Source organism: Physeter macrocephalus, chromosome 11 (genome assembly GCF_002837175.3).
Source record: "Physeter macrocephalus isolate SW-GA chromosome 11, ASM283717v5, whole genome shotgun sequence".
In the NCBI taxonomy this organism is placed as follows: domain Eukaryota; kingdom Metazoa; phylum Chordata; class Mammalia; order Artiodactyla; family Physeteridae; genus Physeter; species Physeter macrocephalus.
In genome coordinates, this window is record NC_041224.1 from 52,039,315 (window position 1) to 52,059,394 (window position 20,080).

A 20,080-nucleotide genomic window follows, 5' to 3' on the forward strand; every position below is an offset into this window, starting at 1 on the left:
GAGCCCACCTGCCGATGCAGGGGACACGGGTTCGTGCCCCGGTCCGGGAAGATCCCACATGTCGCGGAGCAGCTGGGCCCGTCAGCCATGGCCACTGAGCCTGTGCGTCCGGAGCCTGTGCTCCGCAACGGGAGAGGCCACAACAGTGGGAGGCCCGCGTACCGCAAAAAAAAAAAAAAAAAAAAAAAGAGACCCCCGCAGACTCCTAGTTAAAGTAGTTAATGTGGCCCAGTGAGGGTAAAATACAGTTCCATGGATGGAAACTTATTATATAAGAGACCGAATTAGTGTACAGGTTATTGCTCCCACTGGTTCTCCATTTGACAGCCTACTTTTGCCTGTTCTTAAACCTAGAAAAAAAATCATGATGCCTCAGAGTGCCTTACTACAGTCTTAATTCTTGTGGTCCCATCCATTAAGGCCTGCATACCCAATACTGAATATTACTGAAATTACTAATGCCATCCAATCAGAGACTGGTAAATATTTAGCTACTATAGATTTCTCTAGTATGTTCTATTTGGTGCCTATTTACATAGCCTCTCAACCACAGTTCACCTTCACTTTTGAAGGGATGTAATACCCCTTTGCTAGGCTAACCATGGGGTCTCTCAACATCTTTGCCATCACACACAATCTTTGCAGACAGTATCTTAACTGCATTCACCTTTCTCCAGGAGCATCAGTATTCCATTGCATTGATGACATCCTCCTCTCAGGCGATTGATTTGACATTAAGGACACACAAGTCCAACATCTTTTAGTCCTTTTTGAATTCTGAAGGCAACATATTACTCAATTACAAGTTTTACTTAATCTCACTGATGCCACTACTTATAAATCAGCCCATCTTAAATGGGGTTCCCTTCAACAAAAAGATGTAGAATCTGTCCAAACTAAAGTCAACAGGCACTTCCTTCAGTGCCTTTAGAGATTCCTTTGCTGTAGAGGCTTTGAAAGCTCTTTGCTGTAGAGGCTTTGACAACTCCCCACATTCCTCCTGGAGTCTCTGGACCACCTACGACAGCCATAAATTGTCCATAGGCTTCTAATGCAGGAAACTACCCTTCTCAGCCTCACACTGTATATACCATTAGAGCAGAAACTGCTGGTCACATACTGGGATATCCTGGAAATACAGGCTCTCAGACCCTGAGCCTGTGACCTTCAGTACACAACTGCCCATTATGCCTTGAGTCATGGAAGCAGCACCCCACAAGCTTGGCACTGCTACTGAGGCCTCTGTGATGCAGAATGGAGCCAAACCTGGGCCCATTGGTTTATTCCTGGCATATTCCACCTAAAAGAGAAACGGCGTTTTGCTCTCAGTCCCTTACCAGATGTCACTCCCCCTCCAGACTGCTTGGCCCCCCTGGGGAGCCATTTGGGATTAACTGAGTGAACAGCAATGGTGAGCTCACAGAGTGTACAGCATTGCCACCATCATAAGTGAGGGAGCTCAGTGCAATGTTGCTGCTTCACCTCTTAACTGAGATGTCGCGACGAAGGATGAGACACAAGGGTCAGCAAAACTGGCCAAATTGCAGGTAGTCTTCTTAGCACCAAACGCCCTAGTCATCAAATTGCCCCATCTGCACATTTTTATAAACGTTTGGGCCATTGCCTAAGAGTTGCCCCCTCCTGTCGAGGTGAAGAACTCAAAACCTCTTGCCTTACAGATATCCAAGATACAAATCAAAGTCACACATGCCTCTACATATATTAAGGTCATAATACAGAGCCTCACCAGACATTCATCCCCTTCAAAGTTCCAGACATTACTGATAGTCACCAAGGCACACATTTCACTCTCAAAATACATACTTCTGGGCTCTGGGAAAAGGCCCTCAACTGCACTTTTATCTTCCCAAAGGTCCTGGAGAGCCAGTTTAATGAGAGACATAATGGTCTCTTCAAATAACGTAATTTTACTCTAGTCTGCAAATAGACCCCTAAATGGGTCTCTATCTTGCCCCAGGCCTTAATCTCTCTTAATTTAAGTCTCCTTGGATAACTTACACCTTATAGCAACTTAAAACAACTTTCCAATGCTTTTTCCTATCTTTAGAGGCTGTCTATGTAGACTCATTATATATGAGGCCCTTTTAATAATGTCTCCCTGTATCTTTATGGATTTTCAATCCTGCCCCCCACCCTGTAAGGGTAGGAGGCTAGATCAAGGATGCATAGTCCTTTTGGACTCATTATCTGTCAGGCTAGGCATCTGCCCATCGGATAGGGGACCCTTTTGAGCCCGAACTTCCACTACCTGAAATCTTCTTCAATATCCAGATAATAAAGGGGTGGGTAATTCTTCTGAGCTCTCACTCCAATCCCCTCAAGGAAATAAAAATTAGTTGTCCAGGGCCATTTCCATAGACAGTGTAGACTACCAAGAAAGGAAATAGAAAATCCCACTTAGTGAATGAAAATTACATTCAGAGATAATAAAATCAACACCATATCCCATAATGATGAAATCAAAATGAATATCAGGCAACAAAAGCCTGCCAAGTGCAGCTGCACACCATTCCATTGGCTATTTGTTTTGTTACTTTTGGTCTGTGTGCTTTTGTTGGTTTGCAGTCTGGAGGCCCAAACACTCCAAGTAAGTCACTGTTTCAACCAAACACAGCAAATGTTGAGGCCTGCATACCATCAAGTGTGACTAATGCAAGCTCTGCAGCCCAAAGGTCCTGCCAGCTTGCCTGCCAACAATCAAACCAACTCATAAAGCAAAAGGCCCATAATAATTGACTTAATTGGAGGACCTGCCTGCAGTTTAAGTCTAGATCTCTAACCACCTCAGCCATGGATATTTAAAAAACAAACAACCTGTTAATAACATGCACCTAAATCAGGCCTTAAGATTTAAAACCTATTTGTTGCAGAATTCCTTTCATTACCCATCTGGGGAAAACCTTGGACTGTTGGGAGTTTTTAGATTTGGCCAGCCCTATATGGGGGTTTAAATGTGCCAACTGGGTTCTGGTACTTTGGCCCAATTATGGCAGTATCATGGATGCCAGCATCCCTTTTGCTAGCTGTGTACCCACAAAGCTTCTTGACTTAAGCTTGCAAGTAAAGCTTCCAGGCCCAACACTGCCTTCAAATTCCACAAGCAGCTTATTCTTCTTATACCATAAAGTCAGAAAAACGTGAGCCCTATCAATCTGAGTGGGTATCCACTTAGGAAGGACGCACCAGTCCCACATCCCAGATGCCATTGCTGTGGTCCAGGAGTTCACCACTAGATGACATCACCTCAGACACCATCTCTCCTGTCCAAGATCTGCGCACCAAATGCTGAGACCACTGCCCAAGCTATGCCCATGGGTGGCCTCTCCTAAGCCACTGACAAATTAGACACAGGTCACTTATTGCTTTTCCTCTTTTGCTATGAGGGGTTCTATTATGTTTCCTGTTATGCTTGCTGTTTATGTGGCCCATGATCCTAGTATACTCCTTGCTCTCTGCCAAAATATATACCTTTATACTCCCATGTCTAATGGGAAACTCTGTTTCCCACATAGCACTACGATCTGTGTCATTCTAAAAATTAATGAAAATTATTGCTTTCCCCAGGAGGCAACTACCTCATATGAGCCCACTCCCCTCTGCATTCTCCTACCCGCCCCCTGGCTTGCCACTTCTCACCTTGCATGTCTGACCATGGCTACCACACTACCCTTGCCCCTTGGTTACAAATACTACTGACATTTATATATACCTTACTGAACTCTCAGTTCATTCTCTCCAACAATATAACTGCAGAACCTACCACCATGACCCAAGAAGTACACCAAGATATTGTCATGAAAAATATAACTTACACTTTTAACATACCTGACAACTCCAAGATATTGTTGAGACCTCAGAAATTTCAGATATTTTCATAGCTAATGCCATGTAAATGGGGAACTTAGTTATGGCCAGCCCATTAGGACTCCTTGTACTTCTACCTGTTTTCTTCCTTTTCACTCTCATAATAAAGTTATTTTCTATGCCATTCAGGGCAACTTATGCTCTACTCTCTAAAATTCTCCTCTACTATTCAGGCCACTCAAATACCCCAAATAACTGAACTCGAAACTGATGATAAGACATTAGGGGTCAATTGTAATATTTTTTTAATGCTATCTTATTTTTTATTGAGGTATAATTGACATATAGGAACTGTACATACTTAAGGTGTACAGCTTGATGTTTTGACATTGTGAAAGGATCACCACAACCAACTAATTAACATATCCGTCACCTCACATAGCTACCATTTTTCTTTTTCCTTCCTTTGTAGTGAAAACACTTAACATCTACTCTCTCAGGAAATTTCAAGTACACAATACAGTATTGTTAACTATAGTCACCATGCTGTACATGAGACCTCCAGAACTCATTCATCGTGTATAACTGAAACTTTGTCCCCTTTGACCAACATTTCCCTATTTTCCCCTTCCTTCTGTCCCTGGCAACCATCATATTCTCTGCTTCTATGAAATTGACTATTTTAGATTCCATATATAAGTAAGATCATGCAGTATTTGTCTTTAAGTGTCTGGCTTATTTCACTTAGCATAATGTCTTTCAGGCTCATCCATGTTGTACCAAATGGCAGGATATCCTTTTATAAGGCTGAATAATATTTTATTGTATATATGTGTACACACACACACACACACACATCTTCTTTACCCATTCACCCATCAGTGAACATTTAGGTTGTTTCCAAGCTACAATAAACACAGGAGTGCAGATATCTCCTCAAGATCCAGACTTCATTTCTTTAAAATATATATCGAGAAGTTAAAAACACTATCTTGATCAATTTTAAGCCCCTGGCTAGTGGCAAGTCAGTTTCCCTTCTTGAGTGGCTAAATCCACACCCAACCACTTCCCCTTACTGGGCTCTCACACTCCAGGCCACTATGCACCCAACCTAACTGCCCTGGGAGAAGGTACCAGACAAGACAGTCCCTATGCCCCTAGTTAAATCATTCAAATTAGCCAATCCACAGAAGAGTGATGAAACCTAACTGACCACACCTCATTTACCATATATAGGCTGCCCCCTACAGCTCTAATTTGTTGTTACCCTGTGCCTGGGTGCAATCTCTCGTGGTACTGCATGGTAGCTTTTTCTTGTTCAGAGCTGTAAGTAACAAGAGTTCTGCCTTTCATCTATCCAAGTATCATTGTATCCCACCATCAAAACAATCTTTAAATGTTATAAACAATTACAAAACGGCCTATAAAAAATGATCTAAGCTTCTACCTTAAGAGGAGAGAAAGAGCAAATTGAACCCAAGTAAGCAGATAGAAATAATGAATGATAAGATAGGAAAAAATGGAAAGAAAATAGACAAATGATAAAGAAAATAATGAAACAAAAAGCTGGTTCTTTGAGGGTAGAAAAAATTTTAAATTACTTTAGCCAGGCTGACCTAGAGAAAAAGAGAAAAGACACAAATGCCAAGAATGAAAGAGGTGACATCACTAGAAATCCTACAGCCATTAAAAGGACAATAGGCAATGTATTAATAATTTTCTGCCAATAAGTGTGATCACTTACATAAAATGGATAAATTCCTTGAAAGACGCAAGTTACCAAAATCAGTTTCAAGATGAAACAGAAAATCTTAGTAGCCTTATGTCTATTTAGAAAATTGAGTCTGTACATTTAATATCTCCTCAAAAGAAAATTCCATGCCCAAATGTCATCACTGGTAAATTCTATCAAACATTTAAGAACAAAATAATACCAATCTTACACAAACTCCTTCAGAAAAAGGCAAAGGAGGGAACATTTCTCTATTACATTTATGAGGCCAGTATTACCTTCATAAGCATTACAAGAAAAGAGAACTACAGGCTAATATTCCTCATGGAAACAATACAAAAATCTTTAACAGCAACAGTAATAACAACAAATGAACAAAGAATGAAGACTCAAACTTTCTGATTTCAAACCTTGCTACAAAGCAACAAAAATAAATGATACTGTCATAAGGATAGACATATTGATCAATGGAATAGAATTCAGAGTTCAGAAATAGAACCATATGTCGATGGTCAGCTGAATTTGACAAGGTGCCAATACTATTCAACGGGGAAAGGATTATCTTTTCAACAAATGGTGCTGAAACAACTGATGATACACATGCCAAAGAATGAAATTTGACCCTTACCTCATACCATATAAAAAAATTAACCCCAAATTGATCATACACCTAAATGTAAGAGCTAAAACTGTAAAACTCTTAGGAGAAAACATACTGGTATGACTTCTGGTTTGGCAATGAATCCATAGAAATGACACCAAAAGCACAGCATCAAGAAAAAGAAGTAGATTGTACTTCATCAAAATTTAAAACTTTTGTGTTTCAAAGGTTACCATAATAAAGTGAAACAACCACCCACAGCATGGGAGGAAATATTTACAAATCATATATCTGATAAAGGACTTCTACCTAGAATATATAAAGAATTCTTACAACTCAATAAAAAAAGGCAAATAACAATAAAAAATGAACAAAAGGTCTGAAGAGACATTTCTCCAAGGAAGATGTACAAATAGCCTATAAGCACTGGAAAAGATGCTTGGCTTTATAACTCATCAGAGGAATACAAACCAAAAACACAACGAGATACCATTTCACACCCACTAGATTGGCTAGAATAAAAAGAGAGTAAATATTGTAAGAAAAAGGAAAAATCAGAACTTGCGTATACTGTTCATGGGAATATAAAATTGTGCAGCCAATTTGGAAAATAGCACGACAGTTCCTCAACATAGAGTTACCATATGGCCCAGCAATTCCACTACTAGGTGTATACCCAAGAGAAATGGAAACATATGCCCACATAAAACATGTTCAGGAATGTTCATAATAGCATTATTCACAATAGCTAAAAGATGAAAGCAAACCAAATGCGCATCAGATACATGTATATGTATAAGTGAATCACATTGCTATACACCTGAAACTATCACAACATTGTTAACTATACTCCAATACCAAATAAAAAGTTAAAAAAGAGAACACAAATGTCCATCAACCAACTCTGAATGAATAAACAATGTGTGATATAACCATACATGTAACATTTTTCAGGCATAAAGAGGAATGAAGTATTGATACACGCCACAACAGGGATGAACCTTAAAAACATTATGCTAAGTGAAAAAAGCCAGTCACAAAATATATGATTTCATTTACAAAAAATGTCCAGAATTGCCAAAACTATAGACAGAAGGTAAATTAGTGGATGCTTAGGATGAGAGGCAGGGGAGGGGAGTGAGGTGACAATTTAAAAAGAGTACAGGGACTTCCCTGGTTGCACAGTGGTTAAGAATCTGCCTGCCAGTGCAGGGGACACGGGTTCGAGCCCTGGTCCAGGAAGATCCCACATGCTGCAGAGCAACTAAGCCTGTGGGCCACAACTACTGAGCCTGCTCTCTAAAGTCGGTGACCCACAACTACTGAGCCTGCATGCCACAACTACTGAAGTCCCCACACCTAGAGCCCGTTTCTCTTGTTCTCTGCAACAAGAGAAACCAATGCAATGAGAAGCCCGCTCGCCATAAGTAAAGAAATCCTGTGTGCAGCAACGAAGACCTGACACGGCCAAAAATAAAAATAATTAAAAAAAAATGTACAGAGTTTTTATTTTTTTAACATAAATTTATTTATTTATTTTTAGCTGCGTTGGGTTTTCGTTGCTGTGTGCAGGCTTTCTCTGGTTGTGGTGAGTGGGGGCTACTCTTTGTTGTGGTGTGCAGGCTTCTCATTGCAGTGGCTTCTCTTGTTGCAGAGCATAGGCTCTAGGCGCACGGGCTTCAGTAGTTGTGGCACGTGGGCTCAGTAGTTGTGGCTCGCGGACTCTATAGCGCAGGCTCAGTAGTTATGGTGCACGGGCTTAGTTGCTCCACAGCATGTGGGATCTTCTCAGACCAGGGCTCGAACCCGTGTCCCCTGCATTGGCAGGCGGATTCTTAACCACTGCGCCACCAGGGAAGCCCCAGGGTTTCTTTTTGAGGTGATAATTGTAGTGATCGCTGTACATATCTGTAAATGTATTAAAATCATTGAGTTGTACACTTTTTTTTAGATTTTATTATTTTTTAAAACTTTTTTATTATAGAAAATTTCAAACATACATAAAAGTGGAAGGAGTAGTATAATAAAGCCCCATGAATCCATCAATTAGCTTCAAGAATTATCAACACATGGCCAATCTCATATCATCTATATCATTCTCTTGTCCCCTCTCCATTTTTTTTTTAAATAGTAGGTCCTTGTCAGTTATTCATTTTAAATATAGTAGTGTGTACACGTCAATCCAAACCAAATAACTGGGTGAATTGTGTGGTATATGAATTATCTTTCAACAAAGCAGTTTTGAAACAAAAAAAAATCCTTAACAAAATTGCAGAAAATGAAATCCAGCCACACACACACACACACACACACACACACACACACTCCATAACCAAGTATGAATTTTCCCTGGCGTGCAAAGTTGATTTATCATTTTAATATCAGTCAATGTAATTCAGCATATTAGCAGAATGAAGAGGAAAATCTATATAGATACAGAAAAAGCATCTGACAAAATTCAACACCCGTTTGCAATAAAAACTCTTAGCATATTAAGAAGAGCAGGGAAATTCCTCAGCCTCATAAAGGGTATAAATGAAAAACTCACAGCTGACATCACACTTAATGGTGAAAGACTGAATGCTTTTCCCCTAAAATTGGGTACTATGCAAGAATGTCTGCCCTCACAACTCCTATTCAACATTCTGTTGGAGATACTAGACAATGCAGTAAGGCAATGGGAGAGGGGAGGCATTTAGGTTGGTAAAGAAGATATAATGCTGCCTTTGTTTCCAGAAGACATGATAGTGTACATCAAAAACCTTGCAGCATCTCCAAAAAAGCTAGTAGAATTAATAAGTATATTTAGCAATGTCACAAGATATAAGGGCTCAGCATACAAAAATCAATTATGTTTCTATGTAGCAGCAGTGAACAATCAGAAATTAAACATTTTAAATACCATTTACAATAGCATCAAAACCATTAAATACTTAGGGATAAATTTAACAAAAATTGTTTAAGACTTACTGAAAATTAAAACACATTGCTGAGAGGTTTTAAAGAAGGCCTACTAAATGAAGAGATACACTAATTATAGTTTGGAAGGTTTGATATTGTTTGTTAATGTCAGTTCTCCCCAAATTTATCTATATATTCAACATAAATCATTCAAAATTCCAGCAGCATTTTTTGGTAGATATTGGTAGGCTGATTTAAAAACTCACATGGAGGGCTTCCCTGGTGGCGCAGTGGTTAAGGGTCTGCCTGCCGATGCAGGGGACACGAGTTCATGCCCCGGTCCGGGAAGATCCCACATGCCGCGGAGCGGCTAGGCCCTTGAGCCATGGCCGCTGAGGCTGCGCGTCCAGAGCCTGTGCTCCACAACGGGAGAGGCCACAACAGTGAGAGGCCCACGTACCGCCAAAATAAAATAAAATAAAATAAAATAATAAATAAATAAAAACTTACATGGAAATGCAAAGGGGTGAAATAAAGACTATGGTATTAGTGAAAATATAGACATACAGATCAATGGAGCAGAATAGACTTACATATATAGGGTAAGTTGATTTCCTTTAAACAAGGGTGCTAAGATAATAAATTGGGAAAAGATAGTGTTTTCAGCAAATTATACTGGAAAACTAGATATCCATATAGAAAAAAAAAATGTACCTCACCCCTTTAATGTATGCCATACATAAATCAACTTGAAATAGATTTTATCTAAATCAAAAAACTAAAACTATACAAGTTCTGGACAAAAACATAGGAGAAAGGCATATGTGATCTTGGGGTAGGCAAAGATTTCTAAGATAGGACAAAACGTATGCATGAACCTTGAACAAAAACTGATAAATTGAACTTTATTGCAGCGAGATCTTTTTTGACTCACCTCCTAGAGGTGAGTCAAAAATAAACAAATGGGACCTAATTAAACTTAAAAGCTTTTGCACAGCAAAGGAAACCATAAACAAGACAAAGAGACAACACACAGAATGGGAGAAAATATTTGCAAATGATGTAACCGACAAGGGATTAGTCTCCAAAATTTACAAACAGCTCATGTGGCTTAATATCATCAAAACAAACAACCCAAACAAAAAATGGGCAGAAGGCCTAAAGAGACATTTCTCCCAAGAAGACATACAGATGGCCAACAAACACATGAAAAGATGCTCAACATCACCAATTATTAGAGAAATGCAAATCAAAACTCCGAGGTATCACCTCACACCAGTCAAAATGGCTATCATCAAAAAATCCACAAGCAACAAATGCTAGAGAGGATGTGGACAGAAGGGAACCCTCCTACACTGTTGGTGGGAATTTAAATTGGTACAGCCACGATGGAGAAGAGTATGGAGGTTCCTTAAAAAACTGAATAAAGAGCTACCATATGATCCTGCAGTCCCACTCCTGGGCATATATCCAGAGAAAAACATGGTCCAAAAGGATACATGCACCCCGATGTTCATTGCAGCAATGTTTACAGTAGCCAAGACATGGAAGCAACCTATATGTCCATCAATAGAGGAATGGATAAAGAAGATGTGGTACCTATATACAAAGGAATATTACTCAGCCATTAAAAATGAATTAATGCCATTTGCAGCATCATGGATGGACCTAGAGATTGTCATATTGAGTGAAGTAAGTCAGAGGAAGAGAAATATCATGATACTATGTATATGTGGAATCTAAAAAGAAATGAAACAAATGAACTTATTTACAAAACAGAAACAGACTCACAGACTTTTTGAACAAACTAATGGTTACCAGGGGGGAAGGGGACAGTTAGGGAGTGTGGGATTGACATGTATACACTGTTATATTTAAAATGGATAACCAACAAGGACCTACTCTGTAACACAGGGAACTCTGCTCAATATTATGTTACAACCTAAATGGGAAAAGAATTTGAAAAAGAATAGATATATGTATATGTGTAACTGAATCACTTCGCTGTACACCTGAAACTATCACAACATTGTTAATCAACTATACTCCAATATAAAATAAAAAGTTAAAAATAAATAAAAATGATAAATTTTTAAAAAACAAATGTTACTTTGTTTATCCTCTTATGTACTAAAAAAACAAAGTCCGTATTTTTCAAAGCCTTGTATCATGTTAAATATCAACTTTTCCTTAATGATTAAATTTTTAAATAAATAATAAAATAAATAAATAAATATAAAAATATTTTACAGTTAAAAAGTCCTAACCACCATCTGAGTCTTCAGTGAGTTGTAGTAGTAACATCAAGGATCACTCATCACAGACCACCATAAGAAATATAATAATAATGAAAATGTTTGAAATATTGAATTATCAAAATGTGACACAGACATGAAGTAAGCAAATATTGTTGGAAAAATGGTGCCAATAGCCTTGCTCAATGCAGGGTTGCCACAAACCTTCAATTTGTAAAAAAGCAGTATCTGTGAAGCATGATAAAATGAGGTATGCCTTACATAATAAAAAAAAATAAATATTATATATATACATATATATACACACACACACACATATTCCCAGCAATTCCACTCCTACATATTTACTCGAGAAATGAAAACATGTGCACAGAATTGTACACAAATATTCATACCAGTTTTATTCATAATAGCCAAAAACTGTCAACTCAAATTTTAATCAATAGGCGTATGCATAAAAAATTGTAGTACACCCATACAGTGCAATACTATACAACAACAAAAAGGAACTACTGATATACAAAGCAACATGGATGAATTGCAAAATTGTTACACTGAACAAAAGGAGCCAGATACAAAACTAGAGATTATTTTATGATTGTTTATATGAAACTCTAGGAAACAGAATCTCTAGTGATAGAAAGCAGATAAATTGTTGCCTAGGGCTGAACATGTGAACTGTAATAACCAGGAAAGGGCACGAGGAAAACCTTTAGATGAAAATATTCTGCATCTTAAACATGGTAGTGGTTACTTGGGTGTATACACTTATCAAAACTCATTAAACTGTACACTTGAAATGTATGCATAATATTATTTGTAAATTTTACTTCAAAAATTTAAAAACTGTATTTCTACATACTAGCAACAAATTATGGAAATTTGAAATTTAAAATTCTATTTATAATAGCATCAAACATACTAAATATAAATTTATCAAAATATGTGTGAGACCTATACACTGAAAACTAGACCTCGAGTTAACCTCATTTGTCATACACCATTTCCACCTTGAGATTTTATGTTTAAATTTTTTTAAATGGTTAAATAGAGTGAGAATTATAAAGTGTAATATTTTTGCTTCATAAGTACAAATTTTAGTTAAGGCAAAAAATACTCAACTGTAGTAATATCTTTTAAACTGAAAATTCTTTTTTAATCACTAATTTAAAACTAGAGAATACAGGAAATGCTTATTATGGAAAATAATTTTGTCATATAGAGGAGGACATGTTTAGAAATTATTTGCTGTGTGGTATCAAATATATCACATATAAGTCACTGGTCCTATCTCCCCTACACTGGATGAGATGACTTGAAGTGATCTTCTTCTAAGTACATGCCTATGTTTGAATCTTGGTTCCACCACTTGCTATCTTTATGATATTGAGCAAATTGTTCCTTCGTTCTCACACATTAAAATGGGAATAATAGCAGTACGTATACCTAAATCATAAGCCTGTTGTGGGAATTAAATGAGTTAATGCATGTAAATTACCTAGTACAACGCCTAGCACATGGTAAGTGCTCAATAAATACTAACTTCTGTGATGACAGTCAAGCTCATAATATATTTACCATGCCTGACAAACATTAAGCTTGAAGTATTAGTTACCTTATTATGTGACAAGACTTTTTTTCCCTTTAGGCTCCTGTGATTAGTTAGAATGACCACAGTTGCCTATATTTGAATTTTTATTATAAGTTAGACAGGAATCATAAAAGCCATAAATCTGTGGATAAAGAAATTGGGGACTGTAAAGGTTAGATTATATGCTCCAGTTACTAGGATCAGAACCAGACTCCAAGACTTCTATCTCTGGATCTAGTCTCAATCTTGGTATCTATCTATAATCCTTTTTAAAGGTGACTCTCCAGTTAACAGAATAAAAACAAAGTACTTCTTATCTAAATAATACATAGTATTAATATTTCAGAGCTCAACCAAGACAGTTCTGAAAGCCCTGGACACAAGTTCCTAAAGCTGATGCCGAAGTTCCCCTTCCCCTACCCCAAGTGATTCAACTATATGAAGTTATTAATCATCAGTTAACTAGAAAATTAATCAGAGCATCTCATCCCACTGGCAAAAGACGGTGTTTCTGAAACTAAAATGACGTGTTGGAGCAGTGATGAGGAAAACTCTACTACTCATAAAATTGTCAGCTGCTCTTCAAAGAACATTTGGTCCTTCTTACTCTGAGCTATACCTCCATAGTGATTCTCAACCTCAATTGTTCCTTATCTTACAGAATAATATTTTAGAATTTTTAGTCTTATTATCGTATACTTAAGGAATGCACCATATATCTTACTTGTCATGGCATCTGATCTGTCTTCGCTCCACTCCATCTCCCAAATGCCTGGCAGCATATGATGAGTAAATTAATGAATTAATATATGTTGATGGATGTCATTAGAAATTTTAGAGAAGGAAAACTGTCTTTATCCAAATGACTGGTTATTGCTTGAGCTTTTGATGTACTTAGGCAGTCTCTAATAAACTGATAAAAATTTAACTATTGAGCAGATTTCATATTCTTGCTTCCTAAGCCCGATGGCAAATCCAAGTGGGAAGCAAATATATGATTTGGTGAGCTTGGAGCTGGAGCAAAGATGATCTAATGGCTAATATTCATGCCTAAGGCAGGCATCTCCTCTGTGGCTTACATCTGATGGTCTGGGCAGCCTGTCTCTAAATGGTCCCATTTCTAACTGGTGGCTTCTCCAAAGGGTGGCTTGGAGAGGCTTTTGGCTGTCCTCAAGCCCTTACCTCAATTTTCACCAGATACTCTCAAGGTTTCTTAGAAAAGTGTGTCGGTTACACCAGTGCAATTTCAAGATAAAGCCCAGACCCCCACCCCAACCCCCATTCCTACCAGACTGCAGCCCCTAAGCCCCTTCTATACAAATTCTGAATTCTCCATATATTTATTCGACAATTATATTGAGTAGCTACTAAGTGCCAGGTGGCTCACAATATGGCAGTGAAAACAAAACAAAAAACCAACAAAAATTGCTGCCCTCCTGGAGCTGACATCCAAGTTGGGAGAAACAAATGATAAATGTCAGATGGGAAGGGGCAGGGAGAATACTGAGGGTGGGCTAAGAGTGTGGCAGTTTTAAATATAATACCAGGGAAGGCATCACTGAGAACATGACATTTTCATGAAGACTTGAAGTAAGATATGTGGATATGTGGGGGAAGTGCATTCCAGATCAAGGAATCAATGCAAAAGGCCAGAGACGGGATGCTGTATTCAAGAAACAAGAGGCGGCCAATGTGATGGAAACAAAGGGAGCAAGGAGAGTAGCAGGAAATGAGGTGAGAGAAGTAGTGCAACTCCAAAGACTTTAGATTTATTCCAAGGGAGATGAGGTGATAACTTGAAGGTTTAAAACAGAGAAGAGAAAAATATATGCCGTTTGGTGGTGTGGACATAAGATAAAGGTAATTAGCACAGAATACACAGGTGAAAATTAACTGTTTGGAACCTGACTGTTAAGCTGGTTAGAAGGGCTAAGTATAACAGAGAAAGGAAAGATAGCTTATTTTGCAGGAAGCACTTAAGGATTTCAGAAAACAATTCGTTGCAGGTAAAAATAGGCGGTATTTGTTGACTGAGGCAGTTTAAGTGATGTAGGAAAGAGAATTTTATGTATGGCAGCCTTACGGACTTTGAAGATAGTGACTAAATGTTTGTGAGGATTAGCTAGTTTGTGGGGAAGGTAAGTGAACATGTTAGATCAGAGGCACTGAGAGGAAAGCGAATTTAAGCACTGGAGGTACTGGAAAAGATTCATCTTTAGGTAAGTAGCTGGATTAGACGAAGCTGGAAAGAATACAAAAGTAATTTGACATTTTTACAGTAAGGATTCAGTAAATGTTTAACTGTTGGAACAGGCTTAAGTATGGAGGAACTGAGTTAAGTGACAATCTAGAAAGGGATACAAACATAGGCAGAAGGGTTTCTAAATTTTTCTATGCAACTCTGAAGTTTTTTTTTTTTCTTTTACAATTATTTTGGGCATGTGTAGTCTCTGACTTCAGTATCTTGCCCAAGCTTGCTAAGACGGGCTTTTTCTTGAACCACTGTAAGCTGTTACTCCTAAATCAATGAAACCTTCTATATTATTGTATTGCTCAACAAGTATATGGAGAGTAACAAAATTTTCTCCTTTTCCTTGGTTCTGAGGAACCCATATTCCTTTATAAAATCTCTAAAACTGGTTTTCACTACTGATCCTTAGCCAGCCAGATCTCTACTAACTGGTGCCCCTGAACCCTAAGGGCTACTCCCAAACTCAATGCCAAAATTTCAGAAGGTAGTTTTGTTGGTTTTTTTCCAACTTGAAAATGCTATACTATGGCAAACTGAGGAAAAAATAACTACCTACCAGTCTGTAGACTGTTGTACCATTCAGTGTAGGTGTAAAAGAGATTATAACAAATCAAAGATCTAATACTTTAAGAGATTACTTCTCAGATCCCCATCTGAAAAATGGGTAGGACAATAAGTGTTACTTACAGTTAGTAGGATTCTTTTGAGTATTAGGCAAGCAACGCGCTTAAGATGCTTAGTACACTGCCCAGCACATAAAATGCTTACGAATGTTAGCAACTGTGTAATCCCTTGTGGTAAGCATAGCTCCACTCTACAAATGAGGAAAAAAGATCAGAAGTGACACAGAGACCCAAAGTCACAAAGAGAGGCAGACTAGAAGTTAGTTCACTGCAATACATACTGAGGCTTCCATTGTGCCATTCTACAAGGTGCAGAGGGGATCAGGAAATGAGGAAGACCCCTAGACACACACACACACACACACACACACACACACACACACACACACACACACACACTCACCTGCTCCCACAACTGTAGAGTTAGGAAGGGAAGAAAAGGGTATGAAATCTAGAACAATACAGAAAGTGCCAGTTCCCCGAAAAAGTCAAAGACAAGGGTACCCTGACTGCCCACAGCACTCAGAAGACTGAGCCATCTCATGGGCACAGCCATAGCCACTCAGAGACACTTACAAGAACCTCTATAAAGACTCCTTCTCAAATCAAAAGGTGGCCTCAGAGCAATCCCTTGGCACCCATCTTTTACTCTGTACGAGCAGACTGCTGAGTTTTCCAAGAATCTAGACCATTTGAATTACTCATCACTGATTTATATGAAGGAATATGTGAGGCTTTAAGAGGCGCTATTCTGAATTTACCTTGAAGGACTTTCCTGGAAAAGATGCCTTAAAGAAAAAAACCAGTAAGATTAGTGCTTACGTTTCCAACACTTCAACAAAGTGTGCTGCCCAGTTACTGAGATGAAGAGTCAAAGTTAGACTTATTTCCTAGGAACAAAAACCAAAAGTCTGTCGTTAAAGCTCTAAACCTAGTCAATTACTTGGAGTAAGGAAAACGGCTGGAGGACTAACACCTAAAAAGCTGGAAACAAAGACACATACACTTCCAGGTGTGGATTTTTATTTTCACAAAGAGACAACAATGCCTTCCCACATACAAGTATTTACAAAACCCAACTGATTCACCAATCTAGAACCTGGGTTTTTTTTTTTTTTTCCACTTCTCAACATAGTTGGGAATATGGAAACATTAATACCCACACAATTCCCAGAGATGGAATTTATCCATCAAACAGTGCAGATTACCTAAAAGTGCACTTACCTGCACAACTCAGTCTAAGAACCTCAGTGATACAAACCTCATGGCCAAGGTTTCAGTAATCTATTTGGTTTCATACCATGCAAACCTGAACAAGTGTGCTGCTACACTAAACTGAAAATCGGTTCTCATTTTACAATTAAAAAGGTTCTCAACGCTTTAGCAACTATACAGAATATGAAGGTTTATTTCAAAAAAGAGTACATTTTTTAAAACCAGGATACACAGATGCACTTAATGTAACAGTACCTTCTGCAAAAATAGGTTACATAATACTCAGAAATGCAAGGAACAATCTTATTCTCTAAAAATTAAACAGCAGAGTTTTTAAGCTTAAACAGCCTTCAAAATGGAGGCTGAAAATGCTTGGTGACAAGAAGTAACTCTACAGCCTGACACCACAGAGCTAATGCTGGAAATTAAACTACTACCACACACCTGCAAACTACGCTTTATATTCACACAGCATTAAAATGGTTTTGATTCCTATCTTTTCAAATGTGTCTTGGTGCTGCAAGAAAAAAAGTTGAATGATACACAAAACTATTAAAAGTTACAACAGAACTATTTAAACATCTTCTCCAAAATTGAGAAAAGCAATCAGGTTAAATTTTAAAAAAAGAGAAAAAAGAAAAAGTCTGACAGAAATCTCAAGCAAGTCAGAGGTCCTCTTCATAAGTAGTCAAGTAAAGTTTACAGATTTCAATAAATTATCTTGAAACCGTGGCAGAGAGCTAATTTTCAGAATCGTCGTGGAGGTCCACCCTTAAATGGCTTAAATCCAGAGCCACTTCCTCTTGGCATGGAATTGCCACTGATTTGTACAATTCTATTAATTGGGGATGCATTACTGAAAAAGGTTTAAAAGAAAAAAATGTTAGAGAACAAAAGAACAAATTACAGCTAATACCTAAAAAGTGATGCTCATTTAACAGACACTGTTCTTTGTACTTTACCCATATTAAATAATTTACTCTTTTTAACAGTCCTGTGAGGTATGTACCATTACTAACCCCACTTTCCTGATAAAGAAAGATCTAGAAGCTAAGTAACTTGCCCAGGATCACAATGGTGATCTGATAATAAACGGTGGTGTGAGGATTTCAACTCAGGCAACCTCACGTCAAAGCCTCTGCCTCTTAGTAAGCCATTTAATGGTCTGTGCATGAATAGACTGGAGCAGTGTTTCTCAAAAGTGTGGCCCCCAGATCTGCAGCATCAGCATCAACTAGGAACTTGAACCTCTGAACTACAGGACATCATTCAAGAAATATTTTTGGAATTTCTTTTATATGTATAATGCAACACAGTAGGTATGAACGGATAATACAGGAATAAAGACCCACCCCAAAATCCTACAACAAATTTGGGAGAGAAAAACCCATGGTGAAATGGTTTAAGTAGGATAAAACCAAATTACAGAAAGGTTTGGATTCCAGGCTGAGGAATCTGGATTAGATCCTGTAACCTAAAGAAGCTGTTTGTAGTTTTGGAGCAAGTAAACAGTGTAAGAAAACAGTCCCAATGGTTAAATTTAGAAATGACATGAAAAATGGAGAAGAGAAAACACTCATTTGGGAAGATCTGATAGAAGCTGAAATGAGCAAAAAGACGAAGCTACCACAAATATATTTTTTTAACTGACCCATACTTAGAAATTTATGCTGGTAGTGGAGAAAGATAAAGATGAGGCCCAGTCTGGCAATGGCAAATCAAAAGAAGCTGGAGACAACAACTGAAACATAAAGGTTTGAAACAGCAGAGGAATGAGTTTGCTTGTGACCCTGAATTTATGGAGACCTCCAAGCATTTACATGGAGATCATGATATAAAGTTAAAAATAAAGAATAGTATCTAAAATCCAACCGTGTGAGGAGACAATAAGTAAATTAATAAGGTAGAAAAGAAAATTATGGTACATTAGAAAACAGAGGAATGTTTTAAAAAAGGAAAAGCAACAGTGCTTAACCACCAAGAAGCCCAAGAACTAAAAAAATAAAGGAATCTATATTTGTCAAGAAAAAAGGTATTGGTGACCTTTAATAACCAAGGACAGGATGAGTGATGAGGCTGTGCAGGGCACAAGTATAGTAAACAGTCACTTAAGTTTGAGGCTAGAAGCAACCAATAGAAGAGTAGTAACTTGGATCACTGAGCCAAGCCACTGTCTCTTCTAAGACACATGAATGGGAAAGAAAAAAGGGCATGGGAGAGAGAGAGGCCAAACACTTGCCAGCTGAAGGGCCACAACGGATGTTGGTATGAAGAGAAAATAAAGCTCGTCTCCTAGCATTTGAACAGGCTTTGGGATAAATGTCCAAAAATTTTGCTAGACCTATTTGAAAAGGGAGGAAGCCGAACATACTTTCACTTTCTTCTTCCTTTCTAGGAATTTTCAGAATGACAGTGAACAAGAAGATAGTTCCAACATGAAATTCATATTAATTATCTACTGGATTCTGACATACATACCTACCTGTATAGAGATCGATATGCCAGAATGTCAATCAATTAACTTACAATGAGGAATGTTAACTCACAAATTAACATCAGCTGCCCTGGAGATTTTGGGTTAATATGAGGAAATATCTGGGCAGACCTAGGGTTGTTACTAGTTGCAGTTCAATCTCTCAGAAACTATAATGACCTTTAAGGAAAAGGAAAAAGGTTTGGTTGCATGCTGGCAGAAAAGTCTTAACTACTTACCTTGTATGCTGCGTTATCATGCCTGCTCCTGTCCGGCCATCACCCATTCGCCTTGCATCATGATAGCTAGGACCTTGAGAAGGTGGACCATGCCATTCTTTCCTGGGTCCACTTGTGTCCCGTCCATGGCGGTCAACCACATGTCGTTCTTCAGGATAGTGCTAAAGAATAACATATTAAAAGAAAAATCAGGACAGACTCAGCCTCAGGCCAATTTACTTAAGGTGTACTTTTTTTTTGATAAATTTATTTTATTTTTATTTATTTTTGGCTGTGTTGGGTCTTTGCTGCTGCGTGCAGGCTCTCTCTAGTTGCAGCGAGCGGGGGCTACTCTTCATTGCGGTGTGCGGGCTTCACATTGCGGTGGCTTCTCT

At 38.2% G+C, this 20,080-nt stretch overlaps 1 protein-coding gene across 2 annotated transcripts in view; it reads right to left on the reverse strand.

The window, feature by feature from the left end:
• Nucleotides 1–17,164: 17,164 nt before the first annotated feature.
• Nucleotides 17,165–20,080, reverse strand: part of SLTM (SAFB like transcription modulator) — a 44,454-nt gene continuing 41,538 nt past the window's right edge. For both annotated transcript variants that reach the window (XM_024128718.3, XM_024128717.3), the window contains exons 20-21: nt 19,707–19,867; nt 17,165–17,850 (exon numbers count right to left, since the gene is read on the reverse strand). In XM_024128718.3, coding sequence (XP_023984486.1) covers nt 17,742–17,850; nt 19,707–19,867 — 270 coding nt within the window. In that variant the 3' untranslated portion in view covers nt 17,165–17,741. The remainder of the gene's footprint in view (nt 17,851–19,706; nt 19,868–20,080) is intronic.